At 38.3% G+C, this 26,249-nt stretch overlaps 2 protein-coding genes and 1 long non-coding RNA gene across 3 annotated transcripts; all 3 read left to right on the forward strand.

The window, feature by feature from the left end:
- Positions 1 to 545: 545 nt before the first annotated feature.
- LOC107492369 (uncharacterized) lies at positions 546 to 3,736 on the forward strand. The gene is made up of 3 exons (XM_016113391.1): positions 546 to 1,095; positions 1,164 to 1,832; positions 3,354 to 3,736. Exons 1-3 carry the CDS (start codon positions 546 to 548, stop codon positions 3,734 to 3,736), a joined length of 1,602 nt encoding a protein of 533 aa, XP_015968877.1.
- A 17,003-nt stretch (positions 3,737 to 20,739) lies between these two features.
- On the forward strand, positions 20,740 to 22,769 carry LOC127747069 (uncharacterized). The gene is made up of 3 exons (XR_008008923.1): positions 20,740 to 21,040; positions 21,592 to 22,267; positions 22,354 to 22,769. It is a non-coding gene; the product is annotated as an uncharacterized LOC127747069 (long non-coding RNA).
- Positions 22,770 to 24,148: 1,379 nt separating this feature from the next.
- LOC127746918 (aldehyde dehydrogenase 1-like) lies at positions 24,149 to 24,903 on the forward strand. Its single transcript, XM_052261243.1, has 3 exons — positions 24,149 to 24,230; positions 24,312 to 24,373; positions 24,604 to 24,903. Exons 2-3 carry the CDS (start codon positions 24,318 to 24,320, stop codon positions 24,821 to 24,823), a joined length of 276 nt encoding a protein of 91 aa, XP_052117203.1. The 5' UTR covers positions 24,149 to 24,230; positions 24,312 to 24,317; the 3' UTR covers positions 24,824 to 24,903.
- The last annotated feature ends 1,346 nt before the right edge of the window (positions 24,904 to 26,249 follow it).

A 26,249-nucleotide genomic window follows, 5' to 3' on the forward strand; every position in this document is an offset into this window, starting at 1 on the left:
AATTAATTATAGTTATTAAATTTTATAATTGAAATATTTGTCGTCAATCTATATCTAATACTAAGGATTTTTTACTTAAATAAATTGTATGGGAGTCAAAATTACCTGATTCCCCTGAAACGGATTCTGCAACGTGATTACTCTCTTGCTATTATTATATAAATCGTCCTAAGATGCAGAGGATTATATAAAACGTGAATCATCTCAGCCTAGGACGATTAATGTATGAACTTGTAAGGCAAATTAAGCGTAAATCCTGTCAGGGTCTCTAGGGTTAGAAGGAGACTATAAATCATCACAGGGTAGTAGGTTTCACGTGTACATGGGCTAAACCTCATTGGGCTGCCACGATTTATGCCTTATTGAGACCCTCTTCAGCCTGACGCGATTTATGTGTTGGTTCGTAACACTAACTGGGCTGGGACACTTTATGCCCAAGTTAGTAACCCTAAGGAGGTAAGGACGATTTACACAGGTAGAAACTCTATAAATGAAGGAGTTTCAAACAGATGAAACACACAGGACATTTGTTAAGGGTGTGAGAGATGGCGGAGAGTATTTTCTTGTTAGTACATCACCGGAGAAAAATTGATGAAAACACAAGTGAGGGTGTAACTTTTTCTAGCAAAAAGCAGATAGGTGTGTTTATAACTCCGTCAACGACGTTGATGGATTTGCACAGTAGTATATTAGAGAAGGCTGGAAAGTGTAGTAAAAAACGTGTGAAGCAATTATTTTTTCGTATTCCGATATCATTGAAGCAATGTTATGTTAAGTTTGGGAAGTACGCGATGTTGGGTGATGACGACATGCGAGTTATATTTCACAGTCAAGCAAGATTTCCCGACTTAGGCACGCTGGAGTTGTTTGCTAGAATGGTTGACGTGGAGGGCAGCAACAGGGGATCTGCTCCGAATCTGCCCAATGGCGTCATAGAAGGGACTTTCACCGCCGTTCCAACAGGGCAACCGGCGACTCCACTTGTTTTGTCCCCGTCTTTTGCTGCTGATTTGCCTATCCCGGGTGATGACTTGGGTGATGGGCATAGCTTCTTCCAGCTTGCAGTTGCGATCGGATCTGCACTTGTAGTGGATGGTGCACCACATTCATGGAGGTAAGAGAGAGAGATCTGTTTGCGGCAACTATAGGTGATGATGGATCAGATTTGGAGCCACCAATTATTGGTGACAAGAGTGACGGCGAAGAGGACACCGCAGTTGTCGGGGGAGCTCAAACCCATGGTAGCAGTGGTACACAGCAGTACCTTCGACACTTCACCACGTTGGACCTTGAAGCAATGAACCAGGCCGCAAATGTAGACCAGCATCACCCTGTGATTCACAGAGAAAGGCCTAGCGTGATTGGCACGGACGAGTTTGAGGTCGGGCAACGGTTTGAAACAAAAGAGGAAGTTGTACTGACAATCAAGAGTTATAATATTCGGCGTGGTGTAGAGTATAAAGTGTTTGAGTCCGACCAGTTGAAGTATCATGGGAAGTGTGTCCAGTTCGGGAATGGTTGTAACTGGCTGATCCGTGTCACTATGAGGCAGAGGAAAGGCTACTGGGAAGTCAGAAAGTGCAATGGACCACACACGTGTCAATTAACGGAGATTTCGATGGATCACAGGCAGCTCGATTACCATGTCATATGTGCCTCGATTATATCATTGGTGATGGCTAATGTATCGATCTCGGTTAAGGTGTTACAGAATGCGGTGTCTTCGAAGTTTGGGTTCAAGCCCAGCTATAGGAAGGTTTGGATGGGCAAGCAGAAGGCAATTGCTCAGATATATGGAGATTGGGAGGAGTCTTACAACCACATACTGATGCGTGAGCATCTTTCCTATCTTTTCTTGGTGAATTTGCATCTAATTTATTGAGTTTAATAAATAATTAATTATCATTTAGCCAATATGGATGCTATTTTGAGTCTTTTGCAATTTTGTTTATTTTAGGTAACATTTGGCTGGATTTGGTGGAGTTTCTGTAGCATAAGAATCAAAGGAGATGGCAGCGAGGAGCGACGCGTACGTGTGACTCACGCCTGCGCGTGATTTAGAGCTTTCCATGGCGATGCGTGCACGTGACTGATGCGTATGCGTGATTTGAAGAATTGCACAGCGACGCGTGCGCGTGACCGACGCGTCCGCGTGACTTGCGAAAAAGACCATCGACGTGTACGCGTGACTGACGTGTACGCGTGACATGCGCCACTTGCAGAAAACGTAGAAAAACGCAGGGGACGATTTCTGGGCTGTTTTGACCCAGTTTTTAGCCCAGAAAACACAAATTAGAAGCTGCAGAATGGACAAAACATGTGGTCCCCACCCATCAACTGAAGACCTGCTGATTATTCTGATTTAAATTCAAATCTTATTTTTAGGAAAAGATATTATTTTTAATTTTAGATAATTAGATTTTAAATTTATTAGGATTAGTTATAAAAAGGGATTCCATTAGTTTACTTGAAGGAGGCCATCAAATTGGAACTCTGTATATTTTATGAGAATCCTATTTTTCTCTGAACCATGAGTAACTAATCCTCCATTGTTAAGGTTAAGAGTTCTGTCTATTTGTATGGATTGATTTTATTACTTTTTCTACTTTAATTCATGTATGGATTTATAATTTAAGAATTGTTTTCACTCTTTATCTTATGAATTTGGGTGGAACGGAAGTATGACCCTCTTTCTATTTGAGTTCTTGTAAAATTTGGAAAAGCTCTTTACTTGAACAATAGCTTGAAAACATATTCTTCTAAATTTTAATTATCTGGATTTAATGGGATACGTGACATATAATCATTTTATTTTTGGGTAATTAGAGTTTTTGTGGCATATAAACTGGAATTTGATCATGCAGCTTCTAATTGGAATTAATTGACCAATGAATTGGCAGTTAATGAATTTTAGAGGAGACTAGAAAGGTCTAAGGAATTAGGGTCTAGTCACATATAGTTTGCCATAAATTAAATCCTACATGATTAAAATAGTTAGTAAGAAAAGTTAATCCGGAAAAATAGATAACTCTGAAACCTTAACTGTTTTCTCCCATATTTTATTCCCAACTAAATTACTTGCGTGCCTGCCTTCTGATGTTTTCAACTTAAACCTCTTGAACATCTCAAAACCCTTTTCTGCTTGCCTAACTAAGCCAATCACTCAATTATTGTTGCTTGATCCATCAATCCTCGTGGGATCGACCCTCACTCACCTGAGGTATTACTTGGTACGACCCGGTGCACTTGCTGGTTAGTCTGTGGTTGTAAATCACCGCACCACATACCACGGTGGATCATCGGGGTTCAGTTGTATATGCCGGGTACTATTGCGCTTTTGCGCACTTCGCCAGTGAGGATAGGTAATACCATAGATGCGCCAACGGTTTTCTTTCATCAACTATTTTGGACATTTTCTCCATGCATTGAGGCATTTAAGTATTGCAAGTCACTGATATCCATCGACGGGACTTATTTGTATGAAAAGTATGGCGGCACTCTTCTAATGGATATTGCCCAAGATGGAAACTCGAACATTCTCCCAGTGGCTTTCGTGTTAGTCGAACGCGAAAACACGGATTCGTGGAAGTTTTTCCTCAGTCACCTCCGCCAGCATGTCACCCCTCAACCCGGCATTTTAGTCATATCTGATTGGCACAATGCCATCAAGGCTGCCTTGCTTGAGGAAGACGGTGGATGGCTCCCACCCACGACATACCGGGCATTTTGTGTGTGACACATCGCGGCTAACTTTGCCCTATCATACAAGTCTAAGAAAGCCCAGAGGATTCTTGTGAATGCCGCATATGCAAAGACTGAGGAGGATCACCAGTATTACATGGACATTTTGCAGAAGGAAGACCCTGCAATGGTTGAATGGTGCGACAGGATTGGGTTAGAGTTGTGGACCCAACATCGGGATGGTGGTCGTCGATATGGTCATATGACGACTAACATCTCTGAGTGTATCAACGCCGTGTTTAAGGGTACACGCAACCTCCCTGTCGGGGCAAAGCAAGAATTTTGTCAAACCCTTGTGAAGGCGATCGAGAGGAATCTACAAGCTTCTAGAAATATGCGGGTAGATTTGTATGACAGGGGAAACTCTGAGTTTGTCGTTGAGGAACTTGCGCCGACTACGGGCAGGATTGCAATGAGTGTGTGTCGGGTGTCTCTATCCGCCCGCACATGCGACTTAGGTACTTTCAAGCCCTCTATTACCCATGTCGTCATGTGCTTGTAGCATGCTCATTTTGTAGACTGGACTGGAGGACTTACGTTGATGAAGTCTACCGCATGAAGACCGTGTTCAATGTTTACAAGATGGGTTTCTCTCCGCCTATCCAGGATGATCTTTTACCCGTATACGAGGGACCTCGTGTCATCCCCGATCCTACCATTAGAACCATCACTCTATCATGAGAGAATTCCATAATCTATTAAGAACCCTAATTTTTAACGTCTTATACTAAACCAAAAACTAACTAAATCACTAAACATGGTATCGGGCAACGTCTTAATAAAAAAATATTCTAAGATGCATATTCAGCCAATACAATATCATCCAACATACTTTAACATCCAACATATTAATGTACTAAACATACCCATGGCATCGACTCAACAACATTACAAAATTCAAAAACTTACCTTTTGATCAATAAATCCAGCAACATGTGCTATGCTGTTCAGGCGGTACATATCTCCTTGGTTCACGGCCATTATCACCGCTGGACGGATTACTTCCTCTACCAGCCGGCCACCGGCGGCCCACTCCCACCACCACCTGCGCCACTTAGACGCCTCTGCCTACTACCAGTTGCACCTCTGCCACGGGCTGGTCCCCACACCCGAAACACTTCTCCCCCCAAACTTCCTCTCTGGTCAAAATAGTGGCTCCCAAACCTCCTCTCACCTTTACGCCGCAGCAGCTTCACCCTGCACTACAAAGATGAATCGTCCTTACCTCCTTATGGTTACTAACTTGGGCATGCCCAGTTAGTGTTACGAACCAACACATAAATTGCGCCAGGCTAAAGAGGGTCTCAATAAGGCATAAATCGTGGCAACCCAATGAGGTTTAGTCTATGAACATGTGAAACCTACCACCCTGGGACGATTTATAGTCTCCTTTTAACCCTAGAGACCATGGCACAATTTACGCTTAATTTGCCTTACAAGTTCATGCATTAATTGTCCTAGGCTGAGATGATTCACATTTTATATAACCCTCTACACCCTAGAACGATTTATATAATAATACCAAGAGGGTAATCACGTTTTAGAATCCGTTTCAGGGGAATCGGGTAATTTTGACTCCCATACAATTTATTTAAGTAAAAAACCCTAATACTAAACTATTAATAGAAGGTTGTCAGGTAGTGAAAATTCAACGTGTCTTGAAGGATAGAGTTTTAGAGTTAGATGTATTATGTTGTTCTCTTTGCTCTTTCCCTCATTCTCTCATTTACTTTTATTTCATTTTTTACTTCAACATTTATTTTCTTCATCTAACAAATATTGAGAAGGTGAAATTTAAAATTTGAATCACAGCAATAAGGGTACATTTTTCTCCTCTTCTTCAGTTGCCCTCTCAATTCTCTGATTCTATTTTTCTCAAATTTTTTCGATCATATACTGACTTGAAGGAGGAGATTATAGGGTATATTTTTTTTTTTGCATCAAGATGGTTAGTGTCAGTACATGATGGCTCCAACTTTCAGGGGAGTCGTCGCGGTGGAAGGGACAACAGGGGTGGTGGATAAGATGGCGGCAGCAGCAGCTATGGTAATTGAGGAGTTTAAGGCAGCGATGGTCCTAGTGGGCGGTGCTTATGGTCGACATGTTGGTAATGGACAAAGTGGATGGTTCGATGTTAGTCGTGCATGCCAGAACTCTGGGGATTTCTGAGCATTTTGCAATCGACTGACCAACAAGTTCTATGAGATAAGTATTATTGATGGCAGATGTAACACCCTACCATACAGAGTCTTATGCTTAAGTCATAATTTAGAGATGGCAAGGTATTACGACCTCTAAAAATAAAATTTAGTATGCATAGTAGTGAAAAAATGATTATAACTAGGAGCCTTTGAAGAAAAAGGGGTAAAACAATATCATATCTCGAAAGCGCGACACTCCAATCGATAACATAACGCATAAAGGATAAGCTAACGAGAGATTATATATATGCAAAGGAGTGTCAAAAACAGGAATATCAAAACTCAAAATCTGGTTGCGAAGATAACCAGTCCGAGCATAGAAGTATATATACAAATATATAAAGTAAGAAACCCAAAGGAAACCAAAAGGGACAAAAATACAGAAAATATATTCTCCAAAATCTCCTCTAAGAGGAGTCATCACAGTTTGTATTATTAGTGGAGATAACAAGTATCTGAGTAAAAACATAAAACCAAAATATAGAGTCCCGAGAACCAAGGATTTTCGCTAATCCAGAAGTCTCCAGCATGCTTCAGCGAGAAGCCTCACGTCCTGTATCTGAAAACCACAAAATCCGCATGGGTGAGAATCAGAGGTTCTCAGTATGGTAACAGTGCCCACCTATCTAACATGTAATGTCCTGGGAAAGTTGAAGGCAATCCTAGAACTTCCAACAAATAAATCAAAGCTTATAAACAGACTAAACCATGAATGGCAACTGACTATGGATCTTCAGTCTAACTAAGACTTCCCTTTCCAAATCCTTCAGACCTCCCAACCACCAGCAGGAGTATAATATGGCAAACACAGTTATATCAGGCAAGAGATATACAAATAGAAAATAGATACGATATTTAGACAATTAGCAAGTTATATGCAGTCAATTAGGTAATTCCAAACAATTCACATAATATGCATATGATGTATGCCTGTCCTAATGGCTGATGAGTCTCATCTGTCGGTTATAAAGCCAACCCGACAAGTCCTGGTAGCTAACCATTGGACTGTCCCTCTGTCGTGCATCCCCAACTCGAGTTATACTCAACATAAATCATAATTCATATCCATCACCCTCATTGGTGTATATTCACGGGGGCGAGCTCATCCGAAACTTTCACAGTGTCCAGCCACACTTACGACATAGGGTCAGCAGAGTATCAAGTCTCCACCTGAAGCACGTAGTGGCTAGCCACTGCTTTCACCCAGGGAAACTCATATCTCAGATAGTGGAAGTGCAACATTCACATTTCATTCAATACGCATATATGCAATTATACTCAGCCATAATAAATAATGGTTCCATCGTAACTCAGCAATAACTCAGCCATTCGGGTCATAATTCAATCCAAATCCAGCCAATTTCTTAACAAATACAGTCCATCGGCTCATGGCACATAAAGCACTTCCACCGCTATCCTCCGTATCTCATACAATCATCTTTGATCATCATTGATCATTAGTTATCCCTTTTTTCATTCACAAGTTATCACACTCCCAAGCTCCTTTCTCATTGCTAGGCATATCATAATGATTTAAGACATAAAGGGTGAGATTGGAGGCTTAGAAGTATGAAATTTGGCTTTGAAAACTCAAAAATCAACTTTGGAGAGAAAACAAGGTCACGCGTACACATCGCCCACGCGTACACGTGAAAAAGCCAAAAAGTCCATCGATGCGTATGCATCGCCCACGCACTCGCATGGATGGAAAAACAGCCAAGTGACGCCTACGCGTGGGTGCGTTTGTGCCCCACGCACAAAACTGGCACAATTCTCGCACAACTTTTGGGAATTTGGTTGGCCATTTGGTGCAGCTCACCGACGCGTATGCATCGGCCACGCCTACGCGTGGGTGCGCAATCTACCAAAAATTTTCTAAGTTAAAAACTGCAGAATTCACAGATTCAAACTCCAATCTTCCGACGGACATAACTCTTTCGTTTCAAATCATTTTTCGCCCATTCTTCAAACGACATGAACATCCTAGATCTAATTTCATTTATAAACAAGTTTGGCACAAAACGAAAATCCGGAGTCCAAGTTATGCTCTTCCAAAGTATGCCCAAAAACCACATTTTCATACAAAACCACAAAGTGCCCTTTTCAAAACAAACCAATTTCAACCCTTTTCAAGATTAACAAAAACATACCAATTTCAACCCTTTTTGAAATCAACCCAAAACATACCAAAAATCAACCTCAAGCCTCCTCAACTCATACATTAACATTTTCATCAAAATCACAAAACACCATTCCATCATTTTAATCCATCCCACTCAATTAACTCAACCTCAAACACATTTTTATGTCATATACTCTTTCTCATACCGATTTCCAACAACACCATTACACATAACCAATATCATACTCACCATCCACATGGGTTCACCCACAATTCAACCTCAATCAATCATCAAGCATATATCACAACATGCATATCTCTCATGCATCATACCACCAAGGCATCAATATTCATAATCACATATATGACCACACCATATATCACAACCATTTAACAACATCAACAATTTAATTCCTATCTTAGGGCCTCTAGCCTAAGTTTTCACACCATATTACATTTTAGATACAGAAAACCGAGACCATACCTTAGTCGATTTCTCCTGCTCAACCAGAGCACTTTCAAATTACTTGTCCTCAAGCTCTCAAGGTCTCAACACCTCTAAGAATAGATTTTTACCCACCAAAGCCCTTTTTCAAGCTTTCCAAAATCTCAATCAAGCTCCAATATTCACATACACCTACCTAAGCCACAATTATCATACCCAAACACAACATCTCAATACCCAAACATCATAGAACAACAAATTGCACTAGGGTTGAGAATCTTACCACACCCAAGGTTCAAAGAGACAAGATTAATCTTCTCCTTCAAGAGAGTTGGATCCTATAACATCAAAGAGCCCAAAATCTCAAAACTTTTCACCCAAAAATTTGAAATTAAGGGATGAAAAACCGAGATGAAATCGTGACTTACCTCAAGAATAAAGTAGTGGGTTTTGTATAGCTCTTCGCGGTGAATGCGTGGCGGCAAACAGTGCGGCAATCGGAGCTCTAGATCAAAAGTTATGGTGGTTTGAAGATCAAACAAGGGTAGAACTTTGAGAGAGTGTTCTTCCCTTCCTTTCCACCATTTTCAGCGTGTGTTTATGTTTAGTGAGGAGAGAGAGTACTGAAATGAGGGTTTTAGGTTTAGTTTGATTGGGCCAAAGGCCCAATATGGGTCCGGTTGGTCCGGTTTAGCCCGTTCGGTCCAATCTTGGTCTGATTTCTACAAAATTGATATCGAAATTCTTGTCTCAATCTCCTCTATCATATTAAGCCATAAAAATCATATTTTTGACTTTTTAGAATAAATTCTAATTTATGGGTTAATTAGTCATTAATTAACCAGGTTTTACATTCTACCCACCTAATTGGGAATTTTGCCCACAAAATTCGAATTCAATTACTTGAGAATAAGTGCGGGTAATCAGATCGCATCTCTGATTCAAGTTCCCAAGTGTGCTCCTCAACACCGGCTCGACTCCATGCCACTTTGACTAATGAAATCTCTTTTCCACGCAACCATTTGATACTAGTATCATCAATTCTGATTGGAGGCACCGGAAGCGTCAAATCTTCTTTTAACTGAACCGATTCAGGTTCTAACACATGGCTAGCATCAGGAGTATACTTCCGAAGCTTCGACACATGAAACACGTCGTGCAGGTTCAAATGATGAGGTGGTAGAGCCATCTGATACACCACCAGTCCAACCCTCTCCAGGCTTTGAAATGGACCAATGTACCGAGGATTCAACTTCTTTGCTTTAATTGCCCTACCTACTCCTGTAGTTGGAGTAACTTTAAGGAAAACATGGTCTCCTTCCTCAAATTCCAAGGGCTTCCGCCTCTGATCGGCATAACTCTTCTAACGACTCTGCGCAGTAAACATCGTATCTCAGATTTTCTTGACTTATTCAGTGGTTTCAGCTATCATCTCCGGCCTCAACAAGCCTTTCTCCCTAGCTTCATACCAACATAGCGGAGATTGACATTTCCTCCCATATAGAGCCTCATATGGAGCCATTCCGATGCTCGCATGGTAGCTATTATTGTACGCAAACTCCACTAGCGGCATATATCGATCCCAGCTTGCCGGCTGATCTAGAACACAAGCCCTCAACATATCTTCTAAGGTTTGGATCGTCCTCTCAGATTGACCATCTGTTTGAGGATGGTAAGCTATGCTCAAGCTTAATCGGGTTCCGAAAGCTTTCTGAAATGCACCTCAAAATGTTGAAGTGAAACGACGATATCTATCAGAGATTATAGTAGCAGGTACACCATGAAGTCTCACAATCTCCTTTATGTATAACCGCACTAGCTCCTCAAGGGTGTAAGTCATCCGAATGGGTAAAAAGTGAGCTGACTTCGTCAGTCGGTCCCCAATCACCCAGATAGCATAAAAACCAGCCTTAGTCCTTGGCAATCCCGACACAAAGTCCATCGCAATGCTTTTCCACTTCCATTGTGGAACCTCTAAAGGTTGCCACGTCCCAGAAGGTCTCTGGTGTTTGATCTTTACCTTCTGACAGATTAAACACTTTGAAACATATTCTGCCACATTATTCTTCATACTCGGCCACCAAAACATTGCTTTTAGATCATGGTACATCTTAGTACTTCCCAGGTGGATAGAGAATCCACTTTTGTGTGCTTTCTTTAAGATATCTTGCCGCAAAGTGCCAACATCTAGCACAATGATCATACCCTTGAATCTCCATAACCCATCTTGATCCTCCGACACTCTCTACTGTTTCCCTTGCTCAATAGCTGGTAACACCTTCGATAACGCGTCATCATTTTCATGAGCCTTAAGGAGTTCGGATTTAAAGTCACTTGAGATCTGTAATTGACTCAAACACAGAGTTCCTGACACTTCTTGAACACCAATCTTCAGACTCTTGAATTCCTTGAGTAACTCCTCTTCTCGAAGTATCATCCAAGCAGCATACAACGACTTCTGACTTAACGCATCCGCCACTACATTCGCCTTCCCCGGATGGTAATTCAACTCAAAGTCATAGTCTTTCAATAATTTCATCAACCTCCTCTGTCTCATATTAAGCTCTTTCTGATCAAAGAGATATTTCAAGCTCTTGTGATCAGAAAAGACTTGGAACTTAACCCCATAGAGGTAATGCCTCCACACCTTTAGTGCAAACACAACCGCAGCAAGCTCCAGATCATGCGTAGGATAATTAACTTCATGAGGTCTCAACTGACGTGAGGCATACGCCACCACATTACGATGCTGTATTAGCACGCACCCTAGACCCTTCAGTGAAGCATCACAGTATACCTTAAATGACTCATTTGGCTCAGGTAACACCAACACAAGCACAGTGGTCAACTTTTGCTTCAACGCTTGAAAACTCTCCTCGCACTCAGGAATCTATACAAATGGCGCGTCCTTGTGGGTTAACCTTGTCAATGGCAAAGCTATTTGCAAAAAATATTTGATGAATCTTCAGTAATAGTCAGCTAGGCCCAGAAAACTCCTTATCTCAGTCACTGAGGTTGGTCGCCCCCAGTTCATTACCGCCTCCACTTTAGATGGGTCTACTGTTATCCCTTGCTTACTGACCACATGACCCAGAAACTTCACATCCTTCTTCTAGATTTCACATTTAGATAGTTTCGCATAGAGTTTCTTTTCCTTTAGTATCTGCAACACGGTCCTCATGTGTTCTGAATGCTCTTCTTCAGTTTTGGAGTAAATCAGTATGTCGTCAGACAAGAACGAATTTATCCAAAAATGGACGAAGGACTCTGTTCATATAATCCATAAACACTGCAGGATCATTTATCAATCCAAAAGACATTACAGTGTACTCATAATGACCATAACGAGTCCTGAAAGCGGTCTTAGGAATATCCTCACCCCTCACCCTTATCTGGTGATAACTAGATCGCAAATCGATCTTGGAGAAAACCCAGTTCCTTGTAACCGATCCATGAGATCATCATTTCTCAGCAATGGGTACTTATTCTTTATTGTAACCTTGTTTAGCTGCCTGTAATCCACACAGAGCCACATACTCCCGTCTTTCTTCTTTACCAGTAACACTGGTGCACCCCACGGGGAAACACTTAGTCGGATAAAGTTCTTACCCAACAAATCATCTAACTGAGACTTTAGCTCGGCCATTTCTAGTGATGACATCTTATAAGGAGTACTCGAGATTGGTCCAACCCCAGGCACCAACTCAATAGCAAGCTCAACCTCTCGGTTAGGTGAAATTCATCAATATCGTCAGGAAACACCTCTAGAAACTGACACACAATCGGAATTTGTTCCAATCTTTGATCATCACCTGAAACACCCGCGGTTAACAACAGAATACCCTGACATTCGGTTCCAGAACAATTCACCATCATAGAATTTAAGTAATAACTATTCAATACAACCGGTCCTTCTGTATCTTCTGGCATAAAGTACACCGATTTGGCAGAACATTCGAGCAGGACATGGTTCTCAGATAACCAGTCTAATCCCAAGATAAGATTAAGACCGATCATCGGCAAGCAGATAAAATTATGGACAAAGTCACATTGCTTGACCCTAAATGCAACTTACGGGCATCCTAGCTTAGTTACTATGGCTTCATGGGTGGCATTATAAACCTTTAGGTCATAATCTAAAACTACAATCTTTAAGCCTAACTCACTAGCTTTTTCGAATGCAATGAATGAATGTATTGCTCCTGAATCAAATAAAGTATTTAAAGTTTGACCAACCATTTCACAGTTACCTCGGATAAGTGTCTTGGATCCCTCTGCACTTATAGCTGAGGTGGTGAACACCCGACCAGTCTGCTGTGCCTTCCCGACACCTTGTTTCTGGATCTTCAGACAGTTTGCGGCCTTATGTCCCGCTTTACCACAAGAATAGCACAAGCCCCACCCTTCCTTGCAAGGGGCTCCCAGATGGTGATTTTTGCACCAAGCACAAGCTTGCTCGTTCTGAGGCTGTTTCCCAAATCTCTTTACCTGGGAGTTGTTGTTGTTGGATCTCCTAAAATTGTTTTGACCCTGAGTTTGGTGTGATCCAAAACCTCCCTGCTTAAAAGGCGGACCTCTAGGAGCAAAGCTCTTCCATCGGTTCTGTGGGAATGGTCCCCTATGATTCCCTCTCTCTGCAGCTGCCTTCTTCACATACTCTTCAACAACCCTACTCTTTTTCACCAGCTCTGAGAAAGTTCTGATCTCCATTGATCCCACTGCACTGAAGATATCGCTCCGGAGTCCTCCTTCATACTTAATTCACTTCTATTCCTCAAAGTCTCCCGGAGCTCCCTCACACATACAGAAAAACCTGAACAACTCCTCAAACTTGTCAGTATACTCAGATACGGACATAGCACCCTACTTCAGCTGCAGTAACTCGAGTTCCTTGGCCGTTCTGGCAGAATTTGGAAAGTACTTTTATAGAACTCTTCTTGGAAGTGATACAAAAAAATTAATTCCTCTACATTAACTACCGGCAAATGCACCGTGTCGTATCAAGTAATTAAACTCACTAAAGAGTGAGGTCTATCCCATGAGGATTAATGGATTAAGCAATCAATGGTTGATTAATTAGCCTAGTTAGACGGTTCAAGTTGGAGTGATAATCAAACAAGAAATTTAAATGACGTAAGAATAAATGGAAAGCAATAAAGTACAAGAGAGTAAATAGCAAAAAAAGTGAAATGCTGGAATATAAAAGAGAAATAAAGGACGAGAATGAAAGAAAGAAAAGTACCAGGAAGTAAATAACTAAAAAGAAAGAAAGAAAAGCACATGATTAAAGAGATATTGAATTCTCCAAATCAAGTTCATTCTCATCTCTTCCTCAATCAATGCATTCATTGATCTCATTGGCAATCTTAAGTGATTGGATCTTAATTCCTTGGCAATCCAATCTCTCTAAGCTTGAACAATTGTCCAATTCCTTGATTTAATTGCTAATGGAAAGAGATGAAGCTTGGTCACTAATTATACCACACACCTTCATAGATTAAAGTATTGGTAGGATTACATGTCACTAAATCAATCCAACCCCCCAACCTAATCCAATGTGAGAAAGCATTTCTAGCATGATCTCCTCATTCCTTTTCCAAGGTTCAAAGGAGATCCAAGTATGAACAATTTCTCCGTAAAGACAATTGTTCAATTGAATAAAGATTAAAAGCTTTCTAGCAAGACCAAGAGAAAAGACAGAGGAGGAAGAATGAAACTACAATTGATCCATTAAATAACAATAAAGCTCTCTAACCCAATGAAAAGAGTTAGTTTAATTCATTGCTCTGTTCAAACAGAAAATAAAGAAAGTGTAGATAGAAAAAAAAGGAAGTGCAGAAAATTAAAGATATTGATTAAGAATTAAAAACAGGAATTGAAAAATCAAAATTCATAATGAAAATTACAAATTAAAATGAAACTACTACTAAGGAAGAAAAGAAAAGAAAAGAAAAAAGAGTGTGTGAATGGTGTGTGTCAAGGGATGTGAATGCATGATTATGGACTCCCCTCCAATCAAGAATAATTCCTCCAATCCAGCCGATGCCTTTATATAGGCTTACAAAATAAAAAATGAAAATACAAATTACAAATGAAAATCCCTAATCTAGATGCTTCTTGTGCCTTGGATTGAGTGATGTTTGATGGGCTTTGCTTGCTTGCATGATCCAGGCATGTATTGGCAGTTATTAGGGCCGTTTTGGTGTCACAAACATTGAGAAGAACGTTCCCAGGCACGCTGCAGCATTTTCGTCAATGTTGTCATGCAAACATTGTCACCAATGTTTTTTCAGTCACGCGTATGCATGGGCGACGCATACGCGTGATCTGTGTTGCTAGCATTTGAGTGAGCATTGGAGACAACGTTGGCACGTCAACGTTCTACCCACGCATACCTGTGGGTGGTGCGTACGCGTGGATTGTCAATTTTTTCCTTCTACGTGGCTGCCAATTTTTCACACTCATGCGTACGCGTGGCTGCCAATTTTTCCATGCTTCTTGTTGAGCATGTTGGAGGTAACGTTGGTTCATCAATGTTCCCACCAACGTTATTTCTTCAATTTTTCCATACAGCGTTGGTTCATTGCCAACGTTTACTCCAACTTTGCCAACAACGTTAGCTCTCCTACTCTGCTTTTCTCTGCTTCTCTGCTTCTACTTAGTCTATCATCAAACAAATAAGTGTATCAAAGTAATATACAAGATGATCTTTATTATACTAAGTGTGCTAAAAATTCTCAAAATCATACTTTCACTTAGTGTGATCTATTTTATCATTTTTACCCTGTATATTAACAAAAATCCACCTATGCTTGAGAATTTGTTTCATGCAGAGATTTTTCATGCTTTTGTTCCTTTATAAACAGAATTTGTATGAAAACTAAACTAAAATCTATTGAAAAAGCATAGAAAAACAGGCCATGATGCCTTGGCATTACAACACCAAATTTAAATCTTGCTTGTCCCCAAGCAAGAGGAGAATCATGCAATAAGGTTTGACAATCCAAGGTAAGATGAATAGTAGTGTAATGTTCATGGTCAGCTAGTTTTCTATACATGTAACAATTACAAGAGAAATTCAAATGATTGATACTTCTATCTAGCTCACTTGATGAAATTCTTTTCTTTATGTTTCTTCCTTGAAACAAGCTTTTCATTCTTTTCTTAGCTTCTTGGGTGCTTTGCACCATGAGTTGAAAGCTACTACTCTAAGTGCTTTGTTTTCAAGTTTTACCACTTGATACATAAACACCGCAAGCATTTAATCAGAGAACTTCTTTATGCTCATTTGTTTCTTTTCTTGACTCTCTAATCATTGATGCTCAGAGCCTTGAGCTTTTAAGGGAGTGCCTTTGCACTTGAGCCTAGCGTTGACTCTAAGTGCTTTGTTTTCAAGCTTTTTGCTTGATACATAAACACCACAAGTACTGACAATTGAATTGTCATTGGTACTTAGAGCCTTCAGCTTTCTCATTCTTTCCCTTTTCATTTTCTTGCCTTAATTGCAATTGCTTCTTCAAGGTTTTCATGATTTCAAAAAATTTCATAAAATGTCCTAGATGAAAACTTCAATTAAATAAAATCTAATGCAATTGAACAACAAAATAATCATGCTAGCCTTCAAATACTTATATGTCCATGCTAAGTTCTTCTTTAATGACCTTGTTTGTTTATGATTATGAAACTAAATTGCTGTGGACTCACAAAATTCAAGATGGAAATCATGATATCATGGTAAAATGTCACAATTCAAACATCAAACTATTCTTATTCATAAGGAGAAATCACACATACATACAAAGAAGATAGAAGACAATCATGCAATTGAAAATATTGGAAATAAATAAGAGAAAAAGGAACTTTACCACCTTGTAGTTCATCTTCATTGTTGTTGTCATTTTTCTCCCACTTTCTCCCTTCCCACACCAACTTAGGATGATTGCTTATCCTCAAGCAACAATTAAAACGGTGGTGATAGGGTCTATGATGGGTCATGAATGTCTTACACACTGAAATGTGAGTGATGCATGTGGTTAAGCAAGTAAAATTTAAAAATAAAACTGCAGGCCTAAAAAGCAAAGGAATTATGATTATACAAACAAGTGGTGTTGCTGGATACATTGCATAGAAAAAAAAATAAGTGGCACACCAAACTTAGTGCCAAAATTAGTGCGACACTTTCTCTTAGAATTGATGCACGTATCAGAAAGATTGAAAATAGATTGTTGCATGGCAACACCAAATTTAGAATGTAACCATATGCCAATTTATTTGATAGAAAGCTAAATAAAATAAGCTGTTGTATTAATAACACAATCACCAAGACCCAGAGATGTCACAAGCAGGGGTTTCTTGGTGAGGCATTAATACAAAAAGTCAGAGAGCATGGAAAATAAAGAACAAAAGCAATAAAATGAACAGAAAGAAAAATGTCTAATCTAGGTAGTCAACCAATCGGTAATTTGTTAATCATAATTAACCCCCGTCATCGGTGCCAAAAACTTGATACGGAAAAAATTAATTCCTCCGCATTAACTACTGGCAAGTGCACCGGGTTGTATCAAGTAATAAAACTCACTAAAGAGTGAGGTCGATCACACGAGGATTAATGGATTAAGCAATCAATGGTTGATTAATTAGCCTAGTTAGATGGTTCAAGTTGGAGTGATAATCAAACAAGAAATTTAAATGACATAAGAATAAATGGAAAGCAATAAAGTGCAAGAAAGTAAATGGAAAGAAAAGTAAAGTGTTGGAATATAAAAGAGAAATAAAGGACGGGAATGCAAGAAAGAAAAGTACATGGAAGTAAATAACTAAAAAGAAAGAAAGAAAAGCATAGGATTAAAGAGATATTGAATTCTCCAAATCAAGTTCATTCTCATCTCTTCCTCAATCAATGCATTCATTGATCTCCTTGGCAATCTTAAGTGATGGGATCCCAATTCCTTGGCAATCCAATCTCTCTAAGCTTGAACAATTGCCCAATTTCTTGATTTAATTGCTCATGAAAAGAGATGAAGCTTGGTCACTGATTATACCACAAACCTTCATAAATCAAAGTATTGGTAGGATTACATGTCACTATATCTATCCAACCCCCAACTTAATCCAATATAAGAAAGTATTTCTAGCATGATCCCCTCATTCCTCTTCCAAGGTTCAGAGGAGATCCAAGTATGAACAATTTCTCCGTTGAGACAATTGTTCAATTGAATGAAGATTGAAAGCTTTCTAGCAAGACCAAGTGAAAAGATAGAGGAAGAAGAATGAAAACTACAATTGATCCATTAAATAACAGTAGAGCTCTCTAACTCAATGAAAAGAGTTAGTTTAATTCATTGCTCTGTTCAAACAAAAAATGAAGAAAGTGCAGAAAGAAAAGAAAAGAAGTGCAGAAAATTAAAGATATAGATTAAGAATTAAAAACGGGAATTGAAACATCAAAATTCATAATGAAAATTACAAATTAAAATGAAACTAATACTAAGGAAGAAAAGAAAAGAAAAGGAAAAAGAGTGTGTGAATAGTGTGTCTCAGGGGATGTTGAATGCATGATTCTGGACTCCCCTCCAATCCAGAATAATTTCTCTAATCCAGCTGATGCCTTTATATAGGCTTACAAAATAAAAGATGAAAATGCAAATTACAGATGAAAATCCCTAATCTAGATGCTTCTTGTGCCTTGGATTGAGTGATGTTTGATGGGCTCTGCTTGCTTCCATGATCCGGAGGTGTATTGGCAATTATTTGGGCCGTTTTGGTGTCACAAACATCGAGAAGAACGTTCCCAGGCCCGCTGCAGCACTTTCGTCAATGTTGTCATGCAAACGTTGTCACCAACGTTTTTCCAGTCACGCGTACGCGTGACCTGTGTTGCTAGTGTTTGAGTGAGCATTGGAGACAATGTTGGCGCGTCAACATTCTACCCACGCTTACGCGTGGGCGACGCGTACGCGTGGATTGTCAATTTTTTCCTTCTCTCGTGTACGCGTGGATTGCCAATTTTTCACGCTCACGCATATGCGTGGGTGACGCATACGCGTGGCTGCCGATTTTTCCATGCTTCTTGTCGAGCACGTTGGAGGTAACATTGCTTCACCAACGTTCCCACTAATGTTGTTTCTTCAATTTTTCCATACAACGTTGGTTCATTGCCAACGTTTACTCCAACTTTGCGACCAACGTTAGCTTTCCAACTTTGCTTTTCTCTACTTCTCTGCTTCTACTTAGCTATCATCAAACAAATAAGTGTATCAAAGTAATATACAAGATGATCTTTATTATACTAAGTGTGCTAAAAATGCTCAAAATCATACTTTCACTTAGTGTGATCTATTTTATCATTTTTACCCTGTATATTAACAAAAATCCACCTATGTTTGAGAATTTGTTTCATGCAGAGATTTTTCATGCTTTTGCTCCTTTATCAACAGAATTGTACCATCTGTGCTTGCAGTGCTCGCTCCACAGCCTGAAACTAGGTATCGGCTTTAGTCGGGATAGTGGTTCCCTTGAACTTAGGTGGATTAACCTTCAAGAATGTTGCCAATGTTATCGAGCCCTAAGTTCCACCTCCGTCATTGCCATGGTTATTCATCTGTTGCCCAAGAGCCTCTACAGTGGCCTGCATAGCAGCAGCCATGTTCTCCAACTACACCCGGCCCCCGATCATTAGTACGACCTCTCCCACGGTCTCTACCGCGTCCACGAGGCGCCATCTGGTTCCTATACATACCAAACAATTGATATCAAGTTGATCAGTCTTAATATCGGAAGTTTAGTACTTCAAAGTCCCAAATGCATGCTCATGAATGTTTATGCCAGTTATATCAAGTAGATATACTAATAGCACATAACACACATACAGAGAATGCACAGATGCATAGTCAGTCAGTCCCTCAGGCTCTATAGGAACGAATTGCTCTGATACCATAATGTAACACCCTACCATACAGAGTCTTATGCTTAAGTCATAATTCAGAGATGGCAAGGTATTACGACCTCTAAAAATAAAATTTAGTACGCATAGTAATGAAAAAAATTATTATAACTAGGAGCCTTTGAAGAAAAAGAGGTAAAACAATATCGTATCTCGAAAGCGCGACACTCCGATTGATAACGTAACGAATAAAGGATAAGCTAACGCGAGATTATATATATACAAAGAAGTGTCAAAAACAGGAATATCAAAACTCAAAATCTGGTTGCGAAGATAACCGGTCTGAGCATAGATGTATACATAGAAATATATAAAGCAAGAAATCCAAAGGGACAAAAATACAGAAAACATATTCTCCAAAATCTCCTCTAAGAAGAGTCATCACAGTTTGTATTATTAGTAAAGATAACAAAAACATAAAACCAAAATATAGGGTTTCGAGAACCAAGGATCTTCGCTAATCCAGAAGTCTCCAGCATGCTTCAGCGAGAAGCCTCATGTCCTGCATCTGAAAATCACAAAATCCGCATGCGTGAAAACCAAAGGTTCTCAGTATGGTAATAGTGCTCGCATATCTAACATGTAATGTCCTGGGAATGTCGAAGACAATCCTCGAACTTAAATAGGAAACAGATACGACATTTAGACAATTAGCAAGTAATATGCAGTCAATTAGGCAATTCCAAATAATTCACATAATATACATATGATGTATGCCTGTCCTAATGGCTGATGAGTCTCATCTATCAGTTGTAAAGCCAACCCGACAACTCCTGGTAGCTAACCATTGGACTGTCCCTCTGTCGTGCATTCTCAACTCGAGTTATACTCAACATAAATCATAATTCATATCCAACACCCTCATTGGTGTATATTCACGCACTATTAGAAAAAGCATATTTATGGACGCAAAAAATCGACGGCTATCTCTCCCATCGATAATTTTCGACGGCTTGCTGTCGATATTTAAAAATAAAATTAAAAAATAAAATAATAAAATCGACAGCCTGGCCGTCGTTTTTTATGATACATTAAATCTCTTCTAACTATCGTCATATTGTTGATGGAGCGGGGGTCGAAAATACTTTTATATTAAAATCGACAGACATAGCGTCTATTTTTATATTTAAAATATCGACAACATTTTCGTCGATAAATTTAAACGGTTCAGATTGCTTTATAAAATCAAATAGATAGTGTGGATTCAATGTATAAAATAGACGCTAAAGACATTGCTTTTTTTTTTCAAAATAAAATCAACATACACACCGTCGATTTTTATTGCTACAAAACACCGGCCACTCCCACTTCCCGCTCCAAGTTAGAAACACAATTTTATCCTTTTCTTTTCTTTTCTACATTCCACTTCTTTTCTACATTCAGAAACACAATTTCAGCCCACTTCACGGTTGCGCCGCCATCACTCCGTCGGAGCAATTCTGATGGGATTTTCACCAAACTATGCGTTCCTCATGTTCGGCCAGTTTGTCGCCGGCATAGGAATCGGTTTTGCTTTCCTCATTGCACCCTTTTACACCTCGAAAATCTCTCCTACTTCTTCCCGTGGCTTCCTCTGTTCCTTGCCTGAGGTCATATATCATCTCTACTCTCTTTCAATTTGTCTTATCTTTTATATTAGCGTGTGGTTCATATCATACTTGAACTTTTATTTTAGATCGCATTTGATTTTTAGGGTTCTGTTTTCTGAATACAATGCAATTAAAATACCTAGTTATAGTTTGGCTCTAAAGTCTAAACCATAGTATTAATTAACTGTTAACATCGTGTCGTATACAATTCTGGAATCCAATGAAGATACTCTGTGTGTGACCAAGAGTCCAAGAGTACTTTGACACGCATTTGAGATGTGATGTATGTATATTGCATAATCTTTGAAAATTACAAACTCATAATTCAAATTCAATCATAAACCACTAAATTGACTATCAATAACACATATTTATAGATAAATACGTAATAGTTAATTTAGCTACTATACATAAGAGTTAATTTAGTTTCTAATTTTGAGCAAGTGCATAACATTTCATATTCATATTATATTAGACAACTTTGCACAGGGATAATATTTTGGTGCACTAAACTGATTCACATGTGATTTAAAATTTATACATACCTTCAGGTCTTTTTGAACGGAGGAATATTGCTGGGATACATCTCAAACTATGCATTTTCAAAGCTTTCACTTCGAATGGGTTGGCGGTTGATGCTAGGAGTAGGAGCGATTCCTTCAATGTTCCTAGCCGTGGCGGTTTTAGCAATTCTTTTTTGAAGTGGCTTGATTCTCTTTTTCATTTTTCTGCATTTGTTATTTTAAATTGGGTTTTTGCTAATAATCTTAATGAGTGGCCACTGTATTCATTTTACAACTTGGAGTGCTGAATTTAATCAATCATTTTGATTAGCATGAGATTGCAGGGATGAGGCAATGTTGTTTCTGGTTTCAGAATTTTGCAATCCAATTGATCCAAGCTTCAGAATTACAATTCTATTTGAAGTCTCAGTTTTGCCATTCTCACTTGTTGGATTTTTCAGCTGAAACTTTGTTTTTTTTTCCTGAAGAAGTTATGCTTCTTGTGGTTTACAGTTTCCCTTGTTTGTTCCACATTTCCAAGATCTTGTTCAGTGAAGTTGGAACAAGTAACAGAACTATATTCATTGTTATCTGTCCCATGAAATTTCACAAACTCTTGTATACATTTCAACAAAAGTGAATTTGGGTTTTGTATAAGTGCAAGAAACAATTCCTTGTCTAAGCTTATAAGTTGAAGTGCTTCCATAAGTTCCTGCGAATGAAGGTATTTTCTAGCTTCTGCCAGATCTTTGCCATTCAGTATCATCTGATTCACAAATTCATGAATTACCTCTCTTGCAATGTTTTCAGAAATTGCATGCTTCTGGTTTGACCGAGTATGAACTCCTCTATCATTGCCATGCTTCACAGAACAAGACTCTTTAAAGTGACAAAACTCTTCAATTATGTTATCCAGATCAAGATCATCTTTTGATTGCCGCCGAGAGTGTTGATTATGCAAGTACTTAGATTTCATGGTTGCATCCAAATTCAGATTATTAATGTCCATATCACAGCTTTTACTGCTAGATTTCTTTTTCCTTTTGTAATCCGTCGGCTGCGGAACTTCACATTTTAATCTGGATCCATTTGGTTCTAAAAAGAACTAGGCGTAATGCAGTAATTTTTGAATCAAATGTAGTAGATGATTCAGTATAGAATAAGAGCAAGTTTCCTAAATCTAGAGATTGTATTCACTTCTTGATGGTATTTTCTCATTTACTATTGTTGGCAGCTAAGAAGTTTGGGGTTAATGAATTTGTGAACTCGAAAGATCATAACAAATCTATACAAGAGGTTAGTTCATTCTATTATGTATATATATATATATATATATGACTCTGTTGGATAACAAAATGAAAAAGAAGAAGAGAAGTGTGTTTGGAAAATCATTTTCATATGACTCTGTTGTTTGTTGTGTCATTTATTATGCATAAAGGGAAAGTATCCAATGCAAAAAATACAAAGGAAGCTTATTTCATTATATGCTTCAATCAACTACCTAATATGGACGTGGATGCGGTAATTTCCTATTCAAATTATCCGTCTATGGTTCTACTAGTACTAAGGTTTGATTTGATTATGTTATGTTATAGGTCAGTTTTACTGGTTCGACAGAGACTGGCCGGAAGGTAATGATTGTATTGTATCATTCAATTTTGTTAGGTCATAGCACATGTCATCATGGCTTTGATCTTTTGGTACCGTGCTAATTCTGTAGATTTAAAGAGCAAAGATGCTTCCCAATCCATTTATATGTTTATCTTTAAGGTATGCAATTGCTACTTTACACTATAAAGTGATATGAGAAATTAGTTTTCTAGATGAATCCAAAATATTTCATGATGGAATTTATATGATAAGTTCACCCTGTATTTTTAATACATTAATATTTACAAGATAATAAGATCCTTTTATGTAACCACTCAATCAATTACTTTATTATGTGATTGATGATACTATCCAAAAGAGAAGAACTATGATGCCATTGAAAAGTCAATGTTGACCAAAGTTATGAATGCTTGTGAATATAAGTTACGTTATTTCTAATGATTCATATATTTCATTTTATTTTATTTGTTTAGCTTCTTTGTGTGGAGAACATCCTTGTACTTCTCGTGAGATGAAGATGCAGATGAATTATTCATATAATAAATAGTGCAAACTTTTCTGCTACATATCTTGGTTCAATAAATAATTTTGTAGATATATAGTTATTCAGGTTGATTATATATTTTTATATAAATAAACTTAATTATTGTTTTTCGTCCATAACTTTGCTTTAATATCAAATGGAAAATATCTGGATGCATGTCTTACAATTTTGGATAGGAAAACTTCCATCACACATGTGCATAAATGGAAAAACATATAAAGAAAAAATTCCAAAAATTCATTGCATGAAACTAGCTTTTCAATCAAGAACAAGTACATTTATAATGTGAACTTGAAAAATACTATATAATCATATGGAGTCATGAAGTATAAAGAGAGGCACAATTACTTTAAACTGCAGACTAGTAAGGCACATTTTTATTATTTTAAACTGCAGCTAGTAAGGCACAGTTTGAGAAAATTCTGTCCTATATTGAGCTTGGAAAGAAAGAAGGAGCTACCCTTTTAACTGGGGAAAAAGATTTGGAAACAAGGGCTACTACATTGAGCCTACAATTTTCTCTAACGTTAAGGTGCATTTTCAACTCTTCAAGAAACATGAAAACTGGCCTTCTTTATTAATATTCATAATTGCTTCACACTATCCATTTTAGGAGGACATGCTAATATCACAAGATGAGATATTTGGACCTGTCATGGTGCTTTCTAAGTTCAAGTAAGTACTAAGTACATCTTGTATTTTTTTCGCCCTCAATGTTCGAAGGCAAATTCTTCTCTCTATTCACTTTTATCTCGATGACTCTTTTATTAATATATTCACAAGTTCACCTAACTTGTTAGGAAATCATTTCTCGTAAAAGTTTAAGCTGTTAGATAAAAATAGATGAATGTTTTCATGTTAACGAGAATCAAACTTTAAATCTTTTAATATTATACTAAAAACAGGAGCATTGAGGAAAGAATTGAGAAGGCGAATAGCAGCAAATATGGGCTAGCGTCGGGAATTGTGACAAAGAACATGGATATTGCAAACACAGTGTCAAGGTCCATCCGAGCAGGTATTGTTTGGATCAACTGCTTCTTTGCCTTTGATATTGATTGCCCTTTTGGAGGCTACAAGATGAGTGGATTTGGAAGAGATTATGGATTGGAAGCACTCGATTAGGTTATTTAATTACTTTACTTTGAATATTTTGTATTATTAGTGGATTGCAATTTAAACGAATATAAGTCTAAGTTTAGTTATTTATTAAAATAAAAAAAATAATTAAAACATATAACTATTAAAATCGACGGAAAAGTTGTCGCTTTTTAAATTCAAAATATAGACAAAGAATTTGTCAGTATCTAAATTAATAAATCGACGAAAACTGTGTCGATTTTATTAAGCATATTATAAACGAAACTCTTGTCGATTTAATTGAATCAAATATCGACAGAAAGGTCGTCGATTTTAGTAAGGAGGCAGAATTTCCAAACTCATATTATAGACGAAAACGCTGTCGATTTTATTACATTATTATCGACGTCAAGGCAAGCCGTCGATTTTATTAGAATTTTGAAAAATCGACAAGCTTAATAGCGATCACCTCCGCCATCGAAATTTAATATTATCGACGGCTTAGCCGTCGATTTTAATGATGTTTCTTGTAGTGACGAGGGCGAGCTCATCCGGAACTTTCACAGTGTCCGGTCACACTTACGACATAGGGTCAGCAGAGTATCGAGTCTCCACCTAGAGCACGTGGTGGCTAGCCACTGCTTTCACCTAGAGAAACTTGTATCTCAGATAGTGGAAGTCAAGGTAGCAAAAATCGAGATTTTACATAAAATCGAAAAGATAATTAAAAATCGTAAAACGGAACGTAAAATTTTATTAAATATATAAATTTATTAATATCAATTATTAGAGCAATATAATATGATAAAATTAAGTAATTTAAATAAAAATAAAAATTTAAATTTGACAAAAATATCATAAATAATAACATGATGATAAAATAAAACTAAAGTAGCATAAATATATAACAAAATGCAACATTTGTAAAGTTCAAAGATAAAAATATAAACTAGCCAAAGTCTAATATGCAACATTGGTGCACGAAATTGTGATCATCAATGGCGCCATCAACATGGTACGCACAATTGTAATCTCAACTCTTTATCACAACTTCGCACAACTAACCAGCAAGTGCACTAAGTCGTCCAAGTAATAAACCTTACGCGAGTAAGGGTCGATCCCACGGAGATTGTTGGTATGAAGCAAGCTATGGTCATCTTGTAAATCTCAGTCAGGCAGATTCAATTGGTTATGAATTATTTATGAATAAAACATAAAATAAGGATAGAGATACTTATGTAATTCATTGGTGAGAATTTCAGATAAGCGTATGGAGATGCTTTGTCCCTTCCGTCTCTCTGCTTTCCTACTGTCTTCATCCAATCCTTCTTACTCCTTTCCATGGCAAGTTGCATGTAGGGTTTCACCGTTGTCAGTGGCTACCTCCCATCCTCTCAGTGAAAATGTTCAACGCGCTTTGTCACAGCACGGCTATTCAGCTATCGGTTCTCGATCATGTCGGAATAGAATC

The sequence above is a fragment of the Arachis duranensis genome, chromosome 1 (assembly GCF_000817695.3).
Source record: "Arachis duranensis cultivar V14167 chromosome 1, aradu.V14167.gnm2.J7QH, whole genome shotgun sequence".
NCBI classification, from domain to species: domain Eukaryota; kingdom Viridiplantae; phylum Streptophyta; class Magnoliopsida; order Fabales; family Fabaceae; genus Arachis; species Arachis duranensis.

What these genes read in the sequence shown, in the direction of transcription:
- LOC107492369 (XM_016113391.1), top strand. Translation starts at nt 546, where the DNA reads ATGGCGGAGAGTATTTTCTTGTTAGTACATCACCGGAGAAAAATTGAT. An exon ending in ATCTGCACTTGTAGTGGATG is followed by an intron (nt 1,096 to 1,163) that starts GTGCACCACATT and finishes ATGATGGATCAG; the next exon opens with ATTTGGAGCCACCAATTATT. An exon ending in TTACAACCACATACTGATGC is followed by an intron (nt 1,833 to 3,353) that starts GTGAGCATCTTT and finishes GCACTTCGCCAG; the next exon opens with TGAGGATAGGTAATACCATA.
- LOC127746918 (XM_052261243.1), top strand. Translation starts at nt 24,318, where the DNA reads ATGCTAATATCACAAGATGAGATATTTGGACCTGTCATGGTGCTTTCT. An exon ending in ATGGTGCTTTCTAAGTTCAA is followed by an intron (nt 24,374 to 24,603) that starts GTAAGTACTAAG and finishes TACTAAAAACAG; the next exon opens with GAGCATTGAGGAAAGAATTG.